The 19,379-nt window shown below is 48.7% G+C and overlaps 1 protein-coding gene across 1 annotated transcript; it reads right to left on the bottom strand.

Moving 5' to 3' along the window:
• Nucleotides 1-1,747: 1,747 nt before the first annotated feature.
• Nucleotides 1,748-18,326, bottom strand: Popdc2 (popeye domain containing 2). Its single transcript, XM_057765436.1, has 4 exons — nucleotides 17,643-18,326; nucleotides 11,483-11,591; nucleotides 5,475-6,024; nucleotides 1,748-2,679 (listed from the first exon to the last, which is right to left on the bottom strand). The coding sequence occupies exons 1-3, from the start codon at nucleotides 18,131-18,133 to the stop codon at nucleotides 5,518-5,520; spliced, it is 1,107 nt and encodes a 368-aa protein (XP_057621419.1). The 5' UTR covers nucleotides 18,134-18,326; the 3' UTR covers nucleotides 1,748-2,679; nucleotides 5,475-5,517.
• Nucleotides 18,327-19,379: the final 1,053 nt, after the last annotated feature.

The following is a 19,379-nucleotide window of genomic DNA, read 5'->3' as shown; positions in this document are numbered from 1 at the left end:
GTGGTGGTGCACGCCTTTAATTTCAGCACTCGGGAGACAGAGGCAGGCAGATCTCTGTGAATTCGAGGCCAGCCTGGTCTACAAGAGCTAGTTCCAGGACAGGAACCAAGAAGCTACGGAAAAACCCTGTCTCGAAAATCAAAATAAATAAATAAATAATAGAAGACATGCTCATGAGGGATGGGGATGGGACTGGAGAAATGGCTCAGCAGTTAAGGGAACCTGTTACACAGCTAGGAAGAATGGAGTTTGGATTCCAGCAGCCATGTAATAAAGCCAGGTGTCCCAGCACTTAGTCCAGCTTTGAGGAAAGGGTGGGGAGGTAGGAGAGTGGGGACAGGAGATAGTTGGAGTTTGCTAGCCTCCAGGTTAGCCAAGTAAGGGGGCACAGAAAAAAAAAAGGGTATTCAACCTTAATATTCATCAGGAAAATGAAAACTGTCACCACAATGAAATGTTGCTATTCATGCCCAAAAGGCAAAGGTTAGAAAACAAAAAACAACAACAACAAAAAAATAATGACAACTACCGGAGAGGGAGCCTCAAACATTGGAGAGCAGAATGCAAGTTGCTACGATCACTTAAGAAAACAATCTGGAAGGAGGACTGTGATCGCCGTGCTTCTCACGTGATGGTGGCCACGTGGGACTTCCCTCCCTTTGTTCAGAATGGCTAAAGCTCCACAGGAGCAGATCCAGACCAAGGACATTTGCAGAGGCAGGACTGAGTCAGCCATCTGGGCCAGCACAGATCTGAGACAGCTAACTCCACAGGAGCTGGTACAGGGGACCAACTGCTGAATGAGTGGGCCAGAGCCAGAGACCACTGTGGGTTCAGGCCTGAATCTGGGACCTTTGAGGGAGTAGACCTGAGTCAGGTCCCCTGTGAGTCTGGGCTTGAGTCTAGGACCTCCAAGGAACTAGGCCTGAGCCAGGACCTCTGCGGGTCCCAGTGCACCCGAGTCTGGAACCTCCAAGGGAGTAGATCAGAGCCGGAGACCTTTGCAGGACCAACCCCAAGCCAGGGACCTCTGCACAAACAGATCCAGATCAGGGAAATTTACAGAAATTGGTCTGAGCCAGCAACCTAGACCTGAGCAAGCCTGAGGCAGCAAGCTCCACAAGAGCAGAGCAAACCCCAGGAGAGCAACCTCCAGGAATAAGGAGTGATCAATGGGTAACTAGAACCGTGGCACTGACTGTACCATGAAGAACAACCATCTGAGCCCTAGATCCACTGGCACCTAGAAGATTAATCACCAGAGTCACAGACAGCCACAACCACACCAATTAGAGGAAAAGATGGGTAGACAAGGTAAGAACACACACACAACACCACAAAGAGCAACACGACACCAGTAAAACCTAAGGACCCTATAGCAGCAAGACTTGAATAACCAAATATAGATGAAAGAGAAGAAAATGACCTAAAAGAAAACAATCTGGCAGAATCCACTGTAGTTGAACATATATACACTGGATGCCTGAGTAGTGCCTTGAGGGTACCACTCCTAGGTATCTGAAATGCAGAGGTACGCGGACCGAAGCATCTGTACAAGGATGTCCACAGGAACACTGTTTTAATCACGCCAAGATGGGAACAGTTCAAGCGCATACCAGGAGTAGAATGCATGAGTACATCGTGGTACACACTAGCTAGAGTCAACCGCTGGCGATGGAGCGAGGGTTCCCGCTTCATGAGCAAACCAAGTGATTACACCAGTTTTCAGCCACTGTATTGGGGAGAGGTTTTACACAGCAGTAGGTAAGCAGAAAACACAGTGAGCTTCTTAATGAACAACAACGTAGAATATATTCAGCAAAGCATGGTGGTGTCTACCCGCAGTTCTAGCATTCAGGAAAGGGAGGCAGGAGAACTGTCAATTCAAGACCCATCTCAGGCACGGTAGTCAGATGCTGTCTCAATCAAAATAAATAATCAGATAAAAAGAGAGCAGGATAGATCCAACTTGTAAGTCACTTTTAAAAGTTTAAGGAAAGAAAACTAATTGGTTAAGTTTATAAAATTTTTCTAAAAACTATCATCTAATACTAGATTCATAAACAGAACATGGTTATTTGTATCTTGAACATAAAAGTTGAAGAAAATATTAGGGTTTAAAATTTTCTACTTCAATAGAAACTTATTTGGGAACCAAAAATACCCACGGGAGGAAGTCACTGGATCTTTACAATTTAAAGCAACGACATTGGGAGAGACGTGGCGTGCCTGCTTGAGGCCATGCCATGTCATAGGAGCTCTGCCTCACTAGATCCTCACCGCGACCCTGTGAGGTGAGTTCATAGCCCCGTTTGACAGACCAGGTTCATAGGCTGTGTAATCAGCCAAGGTCTTACAGCCCATAGAAGATGGAATCAGACCGACGACTCTGGACCCTCCTCCTGTGAGGAAGGTCGTGAAGGCAAGTTTCTTCGTGTCAACCCTGGCGCAGTTGTGGGACTAGCATGGCATGTCCACTTCCCCCATCTTGCCCCAGATCTTTCTGATGGATGAGAGGAGGGATGTGAGTACAAGTGGCCATCCAGGGAACACGGAAGGGAGACATCTGGAAGAGAAGCCATTGTCTCTGTGATTCTTAAAGCTCAGGAGTGTGGGTTGGAGCCAAAGGGGCCCGTGCTCTGGTCATAACCTGAGAAGAGTTCTGGAGAGTTCTGAAAGCTGTGGAGAGAAACAGAAAAAGGGTATCAGCACCTGGCTCCAGGGGGCATGCGCAGTATCACAGGATCCTGTGGGTTTCCATTTCCCCTGCGGACCCCCCCTCCCCTTGCCGCCGTGTACCCCATGCCCAATGCCTGGCCATGGGCAGCTGTGCCTTTCAGTTCTTTCATTATGGAATACAGGCGGGGGTCGCTTCTGAAGCTATCCATCCCTGTTCTCTCAGTCTACCGTTCTATCCTCCTCTCGCCACTTCAGGAAGCTCAAAGGAACGCATTCTGCTTCCCACTTGCCACTCATGGATGATAAAGACAGCCCCAGTCCCACACTGAAATTCAACAGGCTTTCTACGGTCCCGCCTTTCATTTCACAAAATGAAGAAGAGGCCTGCAGTGCAGAACTGGAAAAATGACCTGAGAACCGTGCAGGGAGTGACTGCCGCCCTGGGCCTGACCCACACAGGGGCGTCTGCGAGCCGATCAGCCCCTGAGAGACTCCAGAGCCTGCCAGCCTACTAAGAATCAAATGTCTGCTCAGGAGCTGTCTGCTTGCATGGGCAGTCACCAGCTTTCCCTCTGAGAGAAGAGTCCGAAGGCAATGTGACGGCTGTCTCTGTCAGAACACGCGGGGCGGGGTGGTGGGAGGTAGAGCGCCACGCGGTTCTTCTGAAGCTGGGGGGGGGGGGGCAGGGCGTGGTCTCTCTCAGCCTCCTCCCAGGCTGCCTAGGAAGAGGATTCTGGCAGCTGTCAGAAACCAAATCGCTTCCACCAGGTCCCATCTGTTGCTGAGCTGTTGAACTGCTGTCCACACCAGTCCTTTCCCGTGGGGTAGGTTTCAGGGAGGAAGGAGAAGCAGCCAGCCACATGGAAGCTGTCTAAAACAGGACCACGTTTTCACCTCCTTGGGAACATTCCGTGGTTTGAAAGTAAAAGCCACCTGCTGTTTCCTTCCTCCCGGCTATTTAAATAACAGGGACAGACGCAGGAGGATCTGGGGGCCAACAGTGGTTCTGGGAAAGATCTTCTGACAACTGGAATCATTCTTAGAGGAGGAAATGAGCTCACGGCTGCAAGCTGGACGGATTCCAGCTTGGTAGGAGCAGTGGATCGCCCCTGCTCCGAGAATCACACTGTGAAGAGCTCTTGCCGGGACCCCAGGACACTTTGAGATTTTACAAAGTGAGTTAGGCTCCCGGGAAAGGAGGCCTCAGATTATTCCTGCTGAGGTGAATGCTAACGCTGACGAGCGGTCTGTTCTGTCCTGACGTCCCTCACTGACAAGTCGCCTGTCCTTTGATGTCTGGGGGCCTTTATTTGAATGGTTTTCTTTATCCTTAGAGAAATAGGTACCGACCTTGGAGGAGTTAGAATTCAAAATGAACAGAGACACAAGGTTGCTTACGGAAGAGAAGAGAGAGCAAAGCCAGAGATTGGGCAAGAGGGGATGGGTAACAGCGCTAAACAAAAATAAAAGCAGGAGAAGTCAGGGGCAGGTGGAGAGGGAGAGGGACACTCGGAGCCACACACTGAGACAGCAGGGACAAGTAGGAGTCAGGAATGAGAAGGGTCAGCAGTCAGAGCTCTGTGAACCAAAGAGGCAGTGCAGCAGGCTGGACAGCATGCGGCACCCACGGGTCACACTGGTCAGCAAGGAAGGGAACAGAGCAGGAGGTGTGGAAAGATAATGGGGGACCAGGGAGCGGGAAAATAAACTAAATTATCATGGGTCTCAGAGCCCTGGAATTCCTCCCCAGGAGATGACAACTTCTGTATCTCTGAAGCCAATGTCTATCTTCATGGCCTTCACCTATCTTGCCTCTTTCATCTGCTATGTGGATTGTTCTGGAAATACGCATCCACTCACTCACTCCGTGTGCCTCAGAGGCCTTCCGCACTGGGCTAGTTCCTCAAATCTGTTGGTGCTTCCCAAAGAGCGACAGGCCCCTTCAGTGGCTCCCTTGTCACTTAAAATACCTTCTAGATCGTGAAGGGTGAGTGGGGTTTTCCTCAGGAAAAGCCAAGCCTCCACTATATTTGAGTAGAGACCAGAGGAAAATGTCACAGCGTTGTAAGATCAATCAGGGGAACATGAAAGTGACTTCCCGGAACTACGGAGCGAGGCCTTCCTGGTGCACACTCCTAGGAGGGAAATCCTGTCGGCACCGGGAGGTCACCTGGGTCCAGGCCCGGCTCACGGCCACTGCCCACACGCTGCTGGGGAAAACCAGGCTGTTCCACACCTGTTGTGGTAATGTTTAAATCAAAGCAGTGCCTAGGCCTCTGCCTGAGTGACCAGCACGTCTGCCCCTGGGCAGGAGGAAAGCAAGACAGGGCCATTTACTTCCCAGAACTGTGTCGGCCATCACCAGTCTCTTTGATTTGAACAGTCCTTCCTAGTCAAGTCTCACTAACTCTGCGTCCCCAGAGCTCATCTGTACACCAGGAAACCCATGGCGAGAACCATATTGAAATGCATGCGGCAGACAGAACCTCCTTCGTCCCAGCAGTGCTGTTAGCTGTTAGCAAAATCTAGCCCCTCCCACGCCCAAAAGATCAGCAGCCCATTGGCCTGCTCTAAATGTCAATCAACCCATTCTCTGAAATGTAAACCCACCACTCCCACCCCGCTGTGAGTAAGTTTAGAAAATTCTTCAGGCAAGCGTGCGCCCGGCTGTAAGCGCAGGGCTGGGTTAGAGCAGTGAGCCCTCTGGGCGGGACTCCAAAGCAGTGCTTCTGCCGTAAGATGGCCGATGTGACCAGCAGCGGCAGGAACAGGCACATTCGCCTTTGCATACTTACGTGGGATCCTTAGCTGGTGACTGTGCCCGTGTTAGTTCCGCCCTCACCTCATGTACTCCCCATCACTCCTATAATCCATAAACGACTCTGATCCTGAAACCTCTTCAAAATCCTCCAGCACCAGACTGGTGGAGTCCTCACCCAGGGGGCCACTGTCAGGTCTGGACATCCTAGCCCGGGGCAGAGATGTAGGGAAGTTGGTCGGAGCTGGAGGTGGGGAGCAAGGGGGTGTTGGCAGGATACAGATGGGCCTGGCCTCAGCAGGGGACACGGCAGCCTCAAAGACTTCTTCCTCATCCTTCTCAGACTCGGGTCCTCCATCTGAGGCTGAGGACCCCAGAACATGGTAGAGACTGGGGAGGCGGATGTCAAAGCGCAGCCCAAACTTAGCGAACAGCTTGTCATTGAGCGTGTAGAGCTTCTCGGAGATATCATAGCCCAGCAGGGCTGAGAAGAGGCGGGAGATGTATCGCTCTTTGTTCAGAAGAAGGTGGAGATTTTTCCTGGGCCAGGAAATGTAGCTACATTCGGTCTCAGCAGTCAGCGTGACCTGGGGGGTTAGGAGCAGATAAAGATTTAATGTGCAGAGACACAAGTGGCTATTTTGATTAGGGTACCTCTCTTCAGCCTAGCCGGGAGGAAGTCCAGGTACAAGTTTCTTGTGTGTGCTGTGATGTGCATGCCCTGTGTCAGGAGCTGGGGACAGCCTGGTGCTCACTTGACCATCACCTCCAAAGAGATGAGGGAAACGTTTATCGAGGGACAAGGCTACAGATCAAGCAAGTATCAAGCAAGCCAAGATGTATCAGAGGGACAGAGCACTAGGGTTCAGGTACCCGAATCTGTTCTTAACTTGGTTACAGACCGAAAGGATCTCATGACTCAAGAAGGAATAAAGACAGAAAAAGAAGTCACGAGCAGAACAGAACAGGCCCCCTTCTTCGGTTATTTATTTAAGGACCTGGGAATGTCTGCATAATCACTGTGCCTGGGATGTGAATCAGATTATGCCAGCAGGAGAGAGAAGAAACACTGTGTGCTTGGCACACAGTGGGCCTCCATAATCCTTGTTAAAATGATGATCTAGACATGGTGGCTCATGCCTTTCAACCCAGCACTCCGAAGGTGGAGGCAATGGATCGGGTACATAGTGAGTTCTAGGATAGCCTGAGCTATGCAGTGAGATCCTGTCTCAAAACCAAAACCAAAACCAAACATGAGTAGCAAAGCTAAGGTTAAAGTGGAATCATTCCAAGGATAGTAAGGAGAAGGGGATAAACTTAGACAATTTGTAACGATCTGTTTGACACAAGCCTTGGGCTGGCAGGGTTAGGGTGTGTTTGTGAGTGGAGGAGGAGGGACATGGCGGCTAACCTTTACTGAACTGTGACTATGTGCCAGGCACTCTGTTGACGCCTTATACTGACTATGAAGTGTGGTGTTGGCTTTTGAAGCAGTCTTTGTTAGAGATTATATACAACCCCTCTCGTGCCTTTCAGGGCCAGAACGATAGTTGAGCGGGTTAAGAGCACTTGATGTTCTTACAGAGGACTCTAAGTTTGATTCCCAGCACCCACATGGAGCAACTCACAACTGCCTATAACTTCAGCTCCAATGGGTCTAAAGCCTTTGGCCTCTGTGTGTGTGTGTGGGGGGGGGCACACACGTGTGCGCGCGCACACGCACACAAATTAAAAATAAAACTTCTAAAAAGACACTACTTTACCTCCCGTCCCTGTCCTCTCCTCCTCAGTGTCTGCTGAGCCCCTCCTCCACTTCCTGCTCCCCACAGCCCCCTGTCTCCTCTGTTAGACCAGGGCCCTAGCTAAATTAGTCATCAAGTCAGGGGCTGGTCGCTGGTTTCAGCCTGACCCTTCACCAGCCGTGTAATTTCCGTTAAATAACTATGCCCGGGCATGTCACCTCTTTGAGAGAGTCCTGAAGAGAACACTCACAATCTGTCACACTCAGTCATAGCCTCTGCCTCATATGTCCTTGACAGAACGTCCCAGGACAAAAGACACGGTGCCAACCACAGGGCAGATACGCCTGATGATGTCCTAACATGGATGACGTCGATGTCTGTACGGCCAGACACAGAGATTATGGGCTTTTTTCCCTTGTGTAGGTTGTTATTGCTTTCATTTTTTTTTTTAAAAAAAAGGATAAAATATGAAACTCCTTTTCTTCATCTTACTTTCATGGCTACCATTATATTTATTCCCATTTTAGCAAACTCCACAGAAACCTGTCTGTATGTACTGTCTCCTTTCTTCTGACTTGCTCTTTGGCAAATAAAACTGTCAATCATTGTTCCTGTCAATCAAGACACCCTGTGACCTCTCAGTTGCTGCTCTCACAGGCCAGCTGCACTCTGCCAGATCACCTCTCTTTGCCACACTGTCTCTGTGGGGTTCTGGGGTGCCAAACACTCCTAGGACGACCTCCTAACTTCTCCTCAGGTTCACTTTCTATCTCTTCCTTTTCTCCCCAACTTCACAGAAGAGGTCAGTTTCTTGACCACTTCTCTATGCTTGCATTCACTATGGAATGCTATCCCACCCAATGGCTTTTAGTCTTACCTGCATAAAACCCATTCCCAAATGTATCTCTCAAGCCCAGACCTCATTCCTGGATTCCAGACTCGACTATTCCAGCTGCCTTTGCAACACCCCCACTGTCCAACGTGAAGCAAACTGAACACATCCCAAGATGCATTTCTCCCCCTCTGGCAAGCTCCGCCTGCAGCCACCCCATCCTTCTAGCGCTCAGGTCAGAAAGTCATAAGCCTCCTTCTTCAATAACTAAGCATTCATTAGCCTTTCAGGCTCCATCTAGAAAACATATGTGCTGGCCCTTATGCAATCTGGTTCCCATGACACCTCTGCGGCTTCCTCTCCTGCTAGCTGCACCCCACCTCTCAGTGCTCCCCTTTCTGTACCGGAAGCCTGCAGCTCTCCCTCAGGACTTTAGTATTTGTTCTCTCCAGAGTGCACACTGTCCCCGCTCAAGCCCTTACTCAGCTGTCACCTGTTTAACAAGGACACCCACGTGCACTGTATTTAAACTGCAACCTTACGTTGCATTCTCTGCTGCTCTTTTAATCAGCAGTTACTGTTCTCCAATAGATTCATCTGTTTGTTATATCTAGGGTTTATTTTTGCCTCTTCTGCTCAAATGCAGCTTGCATAAGGGCAGGATGTGTGCTGTCCATTGGTGTCTTCCAAACCCTTTGGTCAGTGCCAACATATACCAAGTTCCCCAAGAGCGTCTTTGAAGGGAACAAATGATTCAAGTGAAGATGAACAGTCTTGTATGCAGCCCAAACAACCCAGTGTCATTTCTTCTTGTCTTGTAACCTTCCTTAGAGTCTGAAGAGATGGTTCAGTGGTTAAGAGCGCTCCCTACTCTTCCAGAGGACCAGAGCTTTGCTCCCAGAACCCATGTCAGGCCACTCACAACAGCAACAGCCTGTAATTTTGGCTGATGCCCTCTTCTGGCCTTCCAGGGTGCTGCACCTATGTGCACATACCTCTTCCACCACATACACACACAACTAAAAACAAATCTTTTTAAAAAGTCCTTCCCTGAAGGTTCTCTGGAAGTCTACTTTCTTTCATTTGTGTGTGTGTGTGTGTGTTGGGGGGTATGTATGTATGAATGTATGTGTGTATATGTTAGGGGGTATGTATGGGCATGTATGTATATATGTATGTGGGTGTGCTGGCCTGTGCATGTACATGTGGAGGCAGAAACTGACTTCTGGTTCCTTCTCTATTGCTTTACATCATATTTTTTGAGACTACACCTCGCACTTGACATTCAACTAGACTGGCGGGCCAGCAAGCCTCCAGATCTGCTTGTCCCTGCCTTGCCTGGTGCTGGGGTTACAGGCACATGTCACTATGTCCTGCTTTCTGTTGGTTGCTGATGATCCTAATTCAGCCCCTCGTGCTTGCATAGCAAGCGTTTCCCTACTGCACCAGGCTCTTAACCTCCAGAAACCTACCTTTTCATCGGTTCCCACAGGCATCCAGGACTGTCTGTAACAAAGTTTTGATAAGCACAAAGCCTTTTCTCTGTGAGAACATATGTAATTAAGACAGGGGTCCAGTGAAACAGGACACAGACCGCAGGCTGGTGATGAGTTCTGCAGGCTGTGCTGTGCTCTGCTCTTGGCGAATAATGGAAGTGTCACGGTGCCACCAGCCAGCAGATCTGGGAAAACTGAACTGTGGAGAAGTGTGACAGGACGCTGAGATTTGGGTTAAATTTGCTGTGAAATGTGATGTAAGCAGTCACTAGAATTGCTCTTGCAATCCACAGAGCTAGGTAAGAGGCAAGATCAAGACGAACTATAACCCAAGAACACGTGATACCTGCAAAGAGGAAATGGGATTTTACACAGCCAACAGCAAGGGTGTGGATCCCATTGCTTCTAAATGAGGCATACACACAAGATATAAAAGGGAGGAATATGAGCATGCTTACATTCCAGGCCGAGAGGCCATCTGGGGTAACAGTCTTTCCTCTGGAGTACGACCCACCTGCTCCTCCCTGTCATTGCTGTAGCCTGGTCTGGCTGGCTCCAGCCCTAAGCTCTTCTGTCATTCTCCTGGCCTGAGGGAGTTCCCAGAGAATGCCTTTGGGTGAGGCAGAGAGGGTGGGGATGGGACAAAAGATATTTGATTGGAGGGAGTCAGTGGCTAGTGGCCCTGGCAATGGCGGCAAGACTGCCTCTCTGACAATATCACCATAGAGCTAGGATTAGGACAGAAGCCAGCCCAGACAGTGGCATTGCCTGGCATGTGTCTGTTCCGGGGTTAGCTCATATGCTGGCTAGAGGACTCTCTGGTAGACATCACAGAAGATACACAGATCCTAGGACCAGCAAACTGCCTAGCAGAGTCCCTAAGAGGACTGAGTGAATCACTCTTATGAAGGCCCTTTCATTTCTCAGAGAAAAGAGACAGACAGTAGAAGCAGGCTCTTTCTGGGCTTTGTCGCTTTCTGGCTGGGTGCATGATGCTTTGGAACCTGAGATGGGCTATCTGTTAAATGGTAACAGTATTTCTGGCTGGTTGCATGATGCTTTGGAACCTGAGATGGGCTATCTGTTAAACGGTAACAGTATTATCCAGCCTAGCAATTTGTGTGACTCAGGAAGGCAATACAATATGCAGTGTGTGTCACGTTCTAGCCATCAGCAACCCGGAACCACAAATGTGAACGGCTGTAGAGAGGTCAGTAGGAGCTGAGTGGTCAGCATCCTTGTGGCCTCATGGGTGTGAGTGACCCGTTGAGTCTTCTGAGACACCAACCTGTCCAGTAAAAACTGTGTTCTTGGTACTGTGTTTTGAAGTGTGGGGACAGAGACAGATACAAACAGAGATAGGGTCAGAGATGGAGAGATGGAGCTGTCTCTGTGTCATTAGAATAGACAGTAATGTGCACAAGGCCAGCATGAAGGAAGGGAAGAACTTGAGCTGGCGGGTGGCTGCAGTAAGCTGTGAACAGGGAGGCAGGAAGGTGAGTCTGAGTAACCCTCATAAAAGAGTCCTGGGGATCATGGTGTCTCATTTAGAAGTGAAAATGTGGTTCAGATAAAGAGGCCATAGCAGGGTCAAGGTATACGGGTACCGGTGTTCAGCAGAGCTAGAATGAGCAGCATGAACCGGGAGAGCTGGGGCTACAGCCAGGGGATGCTAGGAGTTTCCATGATCCTACGTAGGATGGGTTTTTTTTTTTTTTTTTTTTTTTTTTTTTATATTCTAGGCATTAGTCTTTTGGAAGGTTTGTAGGCACAGGCGTGACATGACTGCCTGTCAGGGACCAATACCACCCTTCCCTGTTCCCCAGACCCAGGAGCCTAGGCACTCTTCTCCCACCAAAGGCAGGGGTCATGACCCCACCCCCTCTTAGCATCACATCTGGTGATGGCCCAAGGGCAGATGTGAGAGAGGGAGGCAGCGACAGGTGAGCAGTGCTGCCATTGGGCTCCTTGTTACCTGGAAGGTCCCCTCCTCGGAAGGATGCAGCGATTCCCATTCGGGAGAGTCCATGAACTGGTACGGAAAGATGTAGTGCAGAAACTGCCCATCTTGGCTCACTCGAACCCTGACGGAAGGAAAGAAGACACTGTCTGGGAAAGGGTAATTACTGCCCTGTGCCCTCTGCCGAAGTCACTTATGGCTGATTGGCTCAAATCCTCCAGCAGAAACACCTAGCTCAAGTGTGGAGAGGCCAGAGCAGATGTGACCCAATGAAACACAGAGAGCAGGTTCTCAGGGTCCTTCTCCTCCTCACCAAGCATGGTTCTCACTCCAGACTGCAGAACTAGAGTCCTGGGAATTGGGGGAGTGTAGGCAGAGGCTGCCTGTTCATTTCCCGGTTGACCAGACCCAAAATAATTACACAGAGACTATACTAATTAAAACACTGCTCAACCTATTAGATCAGACTTCTTTTAACTAACTCTTACATCTTAAATTAACCCATTCCTATTGCTTTATATTTTACCATGAGGCTTGTGGTTTACCGGTAAAGTTCTGGAGAGATGGGAGTGGCCATATTGGTGTCTCCCTGATTCTGCCTTTTTCCCTCCTCTATCCCTGCTTGTAATTCCTGCCTTGTTCTATTTTGCACTACCATAGGCCCAAAGCAGAGTCTTTATTAACCAGTGTTAATAAAACATATTTACAGTATACAGAGGGGAATCCCACATCACCTCCCCCTTTCTGTCTAAATAAAATGAAGGTTTTTAACTTTAACATAGTAAAATTCTATTTAAAAAACAGATATCAAGCAAGAATTATAGTTACAATATTTATATCTATTTTATCTTTTATTATAACTGAGGAAAACTATAACTATCTATTCTTCATTTCCATCAAAGACTCCAGAAGGATATAATATTACCTAAGTAAATAAGAATTACATTGTAAGCAACTTCCAAAACTCTAGAATTGACATACACACACCACCACCAAAAACAACAACAACAAAAAAGGAGAGGAGGAGAAAAGGAAGGAAGGAAGGGAGGGAGGGAGGGAAGGAGGGAGGAAGGAAGGAAGCAAGCAAGGAAAAAAGGAAGGAACGAAGGAAGGAACAAACGAACGAACGAACGAAAACCTCTTGAAAAGTGCCTTGGGCATGGGCCTTATCCCAAAGCAATAAGAAACATGTCTGAGGGTGAGGGTTGGACACTATTAGTTTAAGAATCTCCCCAGTAAGGTAAGAAATTGGAGGAGTGAAGTGAATTTTTTCTTGTTGTTTGTATTTTTATTATTTATTTATTTATTTATTTATTTATTTATTTTTTAGTTTTCCTTTGGGTGGCAATGCTACAGGGTGAAGGACAGATATGGAGAGACTGGGAAATGAGAGGGACTGGGATCCTTAATGTGAAATTCCCAAAGAATCAGTCAAAACAATATGTTTAAAGCCACAAAAAAAGAATCTCCTCAGTGAGTCCACTGTGTGTCCAGTACACAAACCACTGGGTTGTGGCTCCTCTGTCCACTAACCACGTGTGGCTATTTCAATTAAGATCGATGTCCATTAAAACTAAATACAGTTAACAGTCCAGTTCCTCCGTCACACTGATCAAACCCAGGTGCTCCGAGCTGTGGCTGTGCGCAGTCTGTGACTACCACATTGTACGGCGTGGCTGTAGAATGGCACCATTGCCATGGAAGATGCTGTCCTACCGGTCCTCTGTCCGGCAGGTTACATGAGCAGCAGTACTGAGGAGAGAACATGTTTGCAAGGGAAAGAAGACAGTGTGTGAGAGACGAACAGATGCTCCACGTGTGCCTGCCCCTTTAGTCATCACGGCAATGCAAGGTGGACCGTTTGGTTCCCTTCCCCGCCCCACCCTCTGTTTTACAGCCAAGAACACAGATGGTAAGGAAACCTTAAGGTCATATGGCTAGCAGGAAACAAAACCGAGATTCTGTGTTCTCACCATGATGTCATCTTACCAGTTTTCGTAGGTGGTGGTGGACACTTTCAACATCACCTTTCTGAACCCTCAGCAGCCATAAGGAAATGAGAATCCAGATACCTCATTCAGTGGACAGTCTTGGGATGCACACCTAGCCCAGCGACATTTCAACCCCATCTGTGAGACTTTGGAACTGGGGTGAAGTCACTGTGACTTGTGCTTCCAACAGAGACAACTACCAGACATTGGTTAAACTGACACACTCCTGTATTCAGGTATTAAAACCTTGACTCTCCTATAATGGAATTCAGACTTTACACAAGGATGTGCTCCAGCGGGCCACAGGGAAGGAGAACCTAAAGTCATACAGAATACCCAATAGACATGATTTTATGTTCTTCTAGCCTGAGGCCAGGCTGCATGTCTCTCTTTAAGTTTGAAAAGAAGTCATTTGCTTTTTCTAAAGGGCAACAACTAGACAGAATGGATTTCTGTGGCTCCAGTAAAGAATATAATTAATTAAAAAAATTTATGTATATAATTATTCCTTACTACCAACAAGTTAAGCAAACGCTTTAGCCTTTCTTATGCCCTGAGGCTTGTTTTCCAGCTCAGGGTTAGCAACCCCACCCATACTGCTTGTTGTCTTGTCTAGCCTTATGGCCAGCATCGATATGGGCGCTTTGCTCCTGCAGAGAAGGGACCTGCCCAACAGCAGTACGCCTGAATAAAGAGAGTGGTTTGGGGATGTGATGTAGCATCTAGACAGAGATTAAGATCCAGTAAGGGTCTTTTTCCCCGTTTCCCAAAAAACCCAGGCTTTCACATTTGCCTTCTCTTTTCTTTTTTTTTTTTTATTTATTTTTTTTAAAGATTTATTTATTTATTATGTACATAGTGTTCAGCCTCCATGTAAGCCTGCAGGCCAGAAGAGGGTTCCAGATCTCATTACAGATGGTTGTAAGCCACCATGTGGGTTGCTGGGAATTGAACTCAGGACCTCCGGAAGAGCAGTCAGTGCTGTTAACCTCTGAGCCATCTCTCCAGCCCCTTTGCCTTCTCTTTTCAAGCGGGTTACATTGGGCGAAGACGCGAAGAGACAAGCGCACCTCAGTGGCGCACACCCCCACTTGGAAGGAGCTGGCCTGCTGTCACTTCTGGAAATTTTCTAACTAAACCAACATTCACAGAACCTCCCGTCTTCCTGAACACTGGGGGTTACTGAGGTGGGTATAATCTGGTCCTTGCCTTCGAGAGGTTCGCAGCTGAACGGAAGACTCGAACATATAAGTAACAGGTTCAAGTCAGTGTGCTGAGTACTGGGGTAGAGCGGGCTCACAGGAGGGGGAGACGAAGAGCCTGGCTCTGTGCAGGGAGCAGGCTTCTCAAGGATGACGTTCATGTGAGTGCTGCAGGATTATCAGGCCACTGATGAGCACTTAAGGATGGAGGTGGACAGAGATCTGTTAATGTAATGAGAGCCCGCTCTTTTTTTTTTTTTTTTGGTTTTTCGAGACAGGGTTTCTCTGTGGTTTTGGAGCCTGTCCTGGAACTAGCTCTTGTAGACCAGGCTGAATACTTTCTACTTCTCCTCCTCCGTGCTGCTAGAGGTCCAGCTGGATCTGTGTGTATCTCTGCAGGTCAGAAGAGGGCACCAGACCCCATTACAGATGGTTGTGAGCCACCATGTGGTTGCTGAGAATTGAATTCAGGGCCTATTGGAAGAGCAGGTAATGCTCTTAACCTCTGAGCCATCTCTCCAGCCCCAGTCTTTCTACTCTTAATGTACAAAGAGGGCAGGGAAAAAAGGAAGGAGGGAGGGAAGGAAAGAAGGAAGAAATGATGGACAAAGATGTGTGTGTGTGTGCGTGTGTGAGTGTGTGAAGAGATTAAAACCTCAAAAAAAAAAAAGCAACTCTAAGGAAAGAAGACACAAAGAGAGAAGGAAGCCTGTGATATATATATCATTTCTCCTCCTCATTTCTTCAGGTAAGGAAGCTGGTTCCCAAAGCACCTCACCAAGATATGACACTGTCTGTATAACGTAGAACCAGGCAGCAAGCTGAACTGAAGTGCTTTTCATGGGTGTACTGTCTCTTTCGTCATTGGTGTCCTCCTTGGTCACACAGGTGGCAGGCAGGTCATTTCCTTTCCTAGCTTAGGCAGCCAGCCACCTGTTCAGAAGGCTGTATGTGCGGGAGTTGGTACATGTCATCGGCTATGAAACCGAAAGAGTAAGTATAGTTTAGCCGGGTGACAGGTTTTGAGGAAGCCACTTTGTTCTCAGAATATTGGGAGGGATGGCTGGCCGCCCTTGCTAAAACCAAACTAAAAGGCTTCTGGGGTTGGAGCAAAGGTCTCCAGGTCACCCTCCACATAGGACAGGGAGGTCTGCATAAGAGGCCTGCACTTCCTGGTCCAGAAGGAGTCTTTTCTGTGACTGGGAAGCATCCGTGTCGCACTTACCCGGATGCAGTGACTCCCTCTTAAATCCAGAGCCCAGCCACCAGCTAGAGGCCTGTTCCCTCTTGTCCATCCAGCAAAGCTGAGACAGAGGACAGGAAAGACGACAAGTCAAAAAGAACAGTGACAAAACCCTACTCCAAACCTTGAGAACCTAGAGAAAACTTGAAATGGCCTGGTTTCTACCTGCTGGTGCCTAAGTATAGCAGGAAAAGCTCTGTGGAAAAGCAAGCTTTGCTTCCCCCTTGTCAGGGGAACAGGCTTATACAAGTGCACAAGACATCAGAACTATATGCTAACTGTGTTTCTGCTAAGTGAACACCAGGCAAGGAGAAGCCGTTCTTTATTAGCCTCAGTCCCCTCAGCCCAGCAGAGGAGTGATGAGGAGCAAACAGCCTGGACCCCACGAATGAGGAAGTCTCTGCATTAGCTGTTAGTCCTAGAAGCATACAGCTGTGAGGTGAACCAGACAACAGTCACCATGCACGCTTGTCTACAGATTGCTGCGTTTGCTCATCCTGTCAACAAAAGGGTGTCTCCCCATAAAAATTCCCCCTTCCTAACTCAGTCAACCCTTGTCTTCTAGTCCAGAAAAACAGAAAACCAAAGTCTACATAACAATTTAGATCCTATAAAGTCAGATATAAATGCATGTTATGACTTTGACCTTAGCTGTCCCACCATCATCAGAGACCTTTCCCCACTGTGTAGATGGCCATCTTAGTTTGTCTGCCTCTCCCCCATCTCTCCTCCCTTCCCTTCTTCGCTTTCCCCTCCCTTCTTTTTCCCTTTCCCTTCTTCCCCTCCTCCTTCCATTCCCTTCTTCCCTTTGCCTTCCGGAACGCTCTGATTACCGTCATTTTTAGCCACACATGATCTCCAGCAAGGTGACGGGAGGGATTGTCTATGGTCAAGTGCCATGAGGTAGCATCTCAAAGGATGCAAATGCCTGTGAAGTGTGACATGCAGAGCCCATGGTGTTTTCTCATTAAACAGCCATGGCCGCTGCTGTCATGCAGGCTACGTGGACACACTTTGGTCCTAAAGTCAGCCAACGCCCAGCTGTCACTCTTCCTCTGAGGCTCATGTCTCCACTAAATCCCCAGTGGGACATCTGTGGGCCTCACTGCTCTTCTGTCACCACGGGGCCCACAGATTACAGTACAGACGCTCAGAAGAACAATCGGACTGCAAATAACACAGAGCTATTTTCTCTCTGTAGCTGCCAGTACATGGGCTGTCCTCCAAGGCTTGTATAGGAGATCTCAGATACAACAGGGTGCTTCCTTGAGGCCCTGGCAGGAAACAGGGGTCACGGCAAGTCTCCTGTTTCTAGGTTTATTTCCTGGACACAGTTGGTGCTTAGCAAATGTTAAATGCATATATAAAAGGAAGAAATCAATCTTACCGAAATGGTCAGTTTCCTAAAGGTCACAGCGAGGTTGCTTCATTACACATTAGGGTGTGTGTATGTGTGTGTGTGTGGGGGGGTGTGTTTCAGGTCTGGCCTCACCAGACTTTGCACTAGCAAGTGAACACAGTTATCCTTGAGAGCCTGGAAGATGCCCCGTGATCTAGTTTCCTCTTGGAAAGTGTCAAGAAAGAGGAAGCAAAGTCACTCCTAGAAAAATCTATTTGGGTTTGTTTGACTTGCCACATCCTTCCCTCGACGAAAGGAGACACGAAATGGAAAAGGACACTAGGCCATGGGAAGTGTGGGCCGGGGAAATTCCAGGCACTGACAACACAGAGCAGCTTACCGGCCAGAGAGGAGCAGGGACAGGCGGTTGATGGGTGTCTCACCCTCCACAGCATAGGTCTGCTCCGTGGCCAGTGTCAAGACCTGCTCATGGCAGCAGTGGACAATTTCTTTGTAGACCTGCAGGGGCACCTGCAGGGGCAGGCACAGCGTCTTGTAGAGGAGGTTGAACTCCTCGGGGAGGGTATTTACCCGGAGGCGATACACCAGATGCGCCAGTTGAAGCAGGCAAGCCGCAGTCAGCAGGAAGTTCCAAAGGACGATGTCCAGCCCGCAGGCATCAAACCAGCCCCACAGCACACAGCACAGGTAGCCTGGGCCCAGGATGCCGAAAAGATAGAAGCAGCCGTACACCCCACTGCCTGCCATGAAACCCATGAGCAAGAAGCAGCTGGCAAGGTGGTAGACAGCACCTTCCATATCCTGCTTCCAGCTACTGCACACTGGCCCCCGCCAGAGGAGCTCACCCAGCGCGCTGCTGTTGGGACTCATCTTTGGGGCTCTCAAAGACTCTCCAGGCCTCTCCACAAAGGAAAGTGGAAGAAAAAAAAAATCAAGCAACCTGGACTCCCCAGTGACTTCTCACCACCAACTCTGCCTTTGCTGGCAGGAATGCTTCTGGTGGCTCTGAGAAAGAATGCCAGAACATAGTACGCTTCATGGAAGACTAAAAACCTGTTTGTTGTTCGGGATGTTTTTTCTTCTCTCTCTCTCTCTCTCAGCACCGCTCTCGTCCTAGCTGCAGCACTCTGGCAAACTTCTTTGGCTCCGGCTTTCTTAGAATACTCTTCACCTTTAGTTTTCAGCAAAAAGCACACACTGTCCTCAGAGAAAGTAGGACCGCAACACCAGAAACTTCAGTAGCACAGGACGACAAAGCCACATCCTGCTTTCTGTTGTTCCCAGGCAGACTGAGGAGTGAGAGCCAGCAGGAGAGACACCCTTGGGCTCCATTTGGAATGCATGTTCTCTTGGCACCGGAAGAAAGGGTGACCCCAGAGGGATACCATGTTTGGAATTGGAATCCAAGAGGTACTGGCAGTGAGAGAAAACAGGCCAGGCCAACAGGCAGGCTGGTACGACACTTAGCATACCTCCAGAGGACAAGATAAGACCCTGGGGTCAACAGAGGCAGGCAGAGCAGTCAAAGGAAAAGCGAGCAGAGAATTGAGGTCCACAGAGCAGGCGGGACACAGTGCAGAAGCCCTGTCAGGAGGATTTGGGGATTTGTGTGTGGTAGGAGGGCAGTTCAAAGTGGGAACGCCTGGGGCTATTAACAGAAACAGTCCTGGCAGTGAGAACCGGAAAGCCCCATGAAAGGTCTAAGACACTCTGCAAACATCACTGTGCACTGATTTGACGTTCATTCGACAAAAGCAGCTGGGTAAAGCAGCCCCTTCAACTCTAAACTGCCACTCCGCTGCAAAATCTGCACCTAGTAAGAGTTAATGAAAGGTAACACATTACCCAAATCACCACTCCATCTACATCGATGACCTCCAATAAAAATGACTCATTTGGTGTTCAACCTCCAGTGGCCACTTTATATATGTATTGTAGGGACATAGCCCCACCCATTGGGGGCGTGTTCGCCTCGGGCTAATGTTTACGGATAAATCTGCCGGGCGTGAGCCCAACAGCCCCTTTTTTGTCTTTTGCTCCGCCGCTGGAACCTGTGGTCCTGTAAGTCTATTTCCTTATTAAAGCTGTATATATCTATATAATCTGTCTACATTCA

This window comes from Chionomys nivalis, chromosome 3, assembly GCF_950005125.1.
Source record: "Chionomys nivalis chromosome 3, mChiNiv1.1, whole genome shotgun sequence".
Taxonomy (NCBI): Eukaryota; Metazoa; Chordata; class Mammalia; order Rodentia; family Cricetidae; genus Chionomys; species Chionomys nivalis.
This window is presented reverse-complemented; position numbering and strand designations above follow the sequence as displayed.